A 3,978-nucleotide genomic window follows, 5' to 3' on the forward strand; every position below is an offset into this window, starting at 1 on the left:
CTCCCGTAAAGATTTACACCCTCGGAAACCCTGTACAGGGTCGCTATGGGTCGGACCCGACTCAACGGCACTTAACAACAACAACAACAATATGTCATTAGCTACAGGAGTCTAAAAATTGTCTAGGAAGTAAAAACAAAAAGTGCTCTGTAACACATAAATACTCACTTTCTTATCTGAAATATATAATATGGAATTGTACACTTTTGCCCAAACCCATCTGCTGCTCTTTCACCAGCACCACCCCCACTTTATTTATTGTTCTATTAAGTTAGAAACTGAAACCAACAGAAATTCTGACTTGCTCTAAATCCATGTTAGCAGGAGAATCCGTGACTTAATGATTTCCAGGCCAGCTCATTTTTCTCTGTTCTAGACTGCTTCTCCCTACTAAATAATCAGACAAGGCATAACCAGGTATTTCAGCTTTAAAACTCAAGTGCCTATTTTCTTGCAGAGGAGAAAAGCCATACTCTTGTGGCATATGTGGCAAATCCTTCTCAGACTCCAGTGCCAAGAGGAGACATTGCATTTTGCACACAGGCAAAAAGCCTTTCTCCTGCCCTGAATGTAATTTGCAGTTTGCTCGCTTAGACAACTTGAAAGCTCACTTGAAAATCCACAGCAAAGAGAAACCCGCGGTGGATGCCAGCAGCATCTCTGGCAGTAATGGCACGGAAGAGGTCAGGAACATTCTCCAGCTGCAGCCATATCAACTCTCTACCCCCGGAGAGCAGGAAATTCAGCTTCTCGTAACCGAGTCTGTACACAACATCAATTTCATGCCTGGTCCTAGCCAGGGAATCAGCATCGTCACAGCGGAGAGTTCCCAGAACCTGACCACAGACGAAGCTGCTAACCTCACCCTGCTGACGCAGCAGCCGGAGCAACTGCAGAATTTGATTCTTTCAGCGCAGCAGGAGCAAGCTGAACACATTCAGAGCCTCAGTATGATTGAAAGTCAGATGGAACCCTCCCAGCCCGAGCCAGTGCATGTAATCACACTCTCCAAGGAAACCTTGGAACATCTTCACGCCCATCAAGAGCAAACAGGGGAGCTCCATTTAGCAACCAGTACTTCAGATTCAGCTCAGCACCTGCAGCTGACACAGGAGCCTGGGCCGCTGCCACCCACCCATCACGCGCCCCAGCCCACACAGCTTAACCAGGAGCACAGCTGACCTGTGAACAAGTTTGACTCCTCTCTTGGTCTCTTTTCTGGAAGCCAGCCATATCTGGATTGTAAATGTTCGAAGTTTGGCTTTCTAAAGCGCTGACTTACAGATCCTTGCAGAGATGTGATAACCAGCTGGAATTTGTAATGCTTTCCAGGCAGCTAGATGTGCCTGTCCCTGACTTGTAACATATTTTGGCATTTCAATATTAATGAATGGTTTTCATTTTCATCTTAAAGACAAGCAGTTTTTCTTTGGGACATTTATGTAGATTTTTCCGTAGGTATTAATGTTCACAGCCATAGGTTATGGTCTTTCTGAAGTTTCCCGTTACATGTTTTTTTCTTTTTACTTTATAGAACAAAGTAAAAAAAAAAAAGGTCATAGGTTGTTTGAAATGGGTCAGATCTTGAGTTCACTTACCTATTTCTCAAATCAATTCAGTTGCCGCTACAAGACTACTACAGCCCACTTAGGGTTGTGTTTGTCTGATCTCATTTGGGGAATTTGTCCTCTTACTGCTTATAATGCCCTAAGAAAGAGTAACTCGTTCAATACTTAATGTACCTAGAACTGTCATGCTTAAGGTACCTTCAAAGAACTAAACGAAATGTCTATTCTACTCAGTCTAAATTAGCAAGATACCCAAAACTCTAGGATTATTTTTTTTTATTCTGAAATTTTTTCTAAGAAACATGGACTTTTTACTTAATTTTACTTAAGATGTCTAGATTGGATCAAGACATCCCAAATTCTAAATGAAGCAAAGATCTTTATGACAAAGTCAAAGCTTTCTTAACTATCCTACAACAGTATAATTGTATTCAGTATAATTTGTTAAGTGAATGCTACTGAATTCTAATCAATCTCTAAAATTATTGATCTGTGTATTGTGTCCAATAATTTTCTGGAGATGGGAACTTCTAATAATTGAATTTTATTTCAGACTAGGCTAAATCCCAACAAAATGGAGACAAGTTTTTTTTTTTTAAATGAAATGAGTTAACTTGTTTGTTTTTTGGGGGGAGGTGGGATGTACACAAAAACAACAAATTATTTTTTTAAAAGTAAATGTCCTCTCCAAATCTGAGCTCTGGTAGCATAGTGGTTATGAATTGGGCTGCTAACCTCAAGGTCGGCAGTTCAAAACTACCAGCCATTCCATGGGAGAAAGATACGGCTTTCTACTACCGTAAAGATTTACAGCCTTGGAAACCCTGTGCAGGGTTTTGAGTTGGAACCGACTCCACGGTACTTAACAACAACAACAATCTGAAAACTCATAGAATTAGAAGTCAGCATATGTCCTTAATCATGTTAGGATTATAAGTAATTGCCAAAAAGTATGTTTGGGTTGGATTTTAGAACTCAGGGTGTTTATTGAGCACTTTCCTGACTGCTTACTCTCAAGTAAACTGGTAGAGAATTTTTTAGAAGACCCCCCTAACCCCCCCCAAAAAAAAGGGGAGCTATGGGATATTTAAATTGACAGAATGGAGAGTAGGCATGACCTACCCTACAGTTAGCAAAGTTACTTACTCTCTTGTTTCTGGTATCTTTGATTCCACTGGATTAAAGTGTTTTGTGGGGTTTAAAGTTAGAGAATTTTTCAGGTTTGAGAAAAAATGAACACCTTTTTGTTGCATATTTGCCACGTTACATATTGTGTATGGAATTTTCAAAATTATGTTTTATGTGAATCAACCAAAGTAATGTTAAATCAGACCTAACTAGAACACAGGGACAAGTTTTACAAATACAGTTATATTCAAAGTATTATTTCAGGTTCTTAACTTCAGTCGTTTAAAGTATTTGACCTGATTTTTAAAATGGAAAGCTCTTGCCCATATTTTCTCCAAGAGGTGTATATGGTATTAACATCAATGAATTTTTGAGTACTCATTCTGGATAGCTAGACACTTGGTCAGGAGTTAAAGGGCTCCTGATACCACCTGTTGACCTAGCTTTATAACAGTCTACCTTGGTACTGTCTGTTGGAGCCACATATGTCATTTTGCATTTTTTCATAGCCACTTAAAAACTAAAAAAGAAACAGGTGAGATTAATTTTAATCATGTATTTCATTTAACCCAACATTTACAAAATAATTTCAAAATGTAACTGATAAAAAAATGTATTAGAGATATTTTACAGTCTCTTTTGCATACTAGGTCTTCACATTGTGCATATTTTATACCTCCTAACTACATATTTCAATATGGGTGTAGTAACATTCATCCTCAATCAAACAATAAAATTGATTGAGGAATAGGTTTTATCAGTTTTACAGCTGAAAACCCAAGTTCACATATTCAAGTAGTTCCATACATAAAAATCTCTTCTGTACCTGAAGTGATTATCAGTTTTAAAATTTGTGTTAAAGTAAGATAAAATTCAGTTCTTCACCCACTCTAACCACATTGCAAGTGTTTGACAGCCACATGCAGCTACCTGGTGACTCCTTTCTGGTACGGCATAAGCTTACCTGCTTCTAGCTTGTGAGCCAGTCCCAGTTACAAAAATACCTTCTAGAAGAGTTCAGCGGTAGCTGACCAGCTGTCAAAGGGAAGGGAGAGAAAAGGATGGCTCTTTAACTTAGCATGTATCCCAAATGTAAATCGTGCCCCTTTGAATGAAATCCTTAATATAAAGGCCAGCAAAAGCTGTACACAAAGGAAATGTCATGCACATAAAATGTTTCCGACTCATCTTTAGGAAATTACATTGCTGGCTCAGTGTTTCACAATTCATTTCCTACTAAATGTGCACACCTTTTTAAGTTGTTTTAATGAGCTCTGGTAGC

General features: G+C 38.7%; 1 protein-coding gene across 1 annotated transcript in view; it reads left to right on the plus strand.

Annotated features, from left to right (window-relative positions):
- The window catches only part of ZBTB24 (zinc finger and BTB domain containing 24), a 16,435-nt gene extending 15,254 nt beyond the window's left edge, over window positions 1–1,181 (plus strand). The window contains exon 5 of the mRNA XM_006839989.1: window positions 458–1,181. Coding sequence (XP_006840052.1) covers window positions 458–1,181 — 724 coding nt within the window. The remainder of the gene's footprint in view (window positions 1–457) is intronic.
- The last annotated feature ends 2,797 nt before the right edge of the window (window positions 1,182–3,978 follow it).

This window comes from Chrysochloris asiatica, unplaced genomic scaffold (assembly GCF_000296735.1).
Source record: "Chrysochloris asiatica unplaced genomic scaffold, ChrAsi1.0 scaffold00027, whole genome shotgun sequence".
In the NCBI taxonomy this organism is placed as follows: Eukaryota; Metazoa; Chordata; class Mammalia; order Afrosoricida; family Chrysochloridae; genus Chrysochloris; species Chrysochloris asiatica.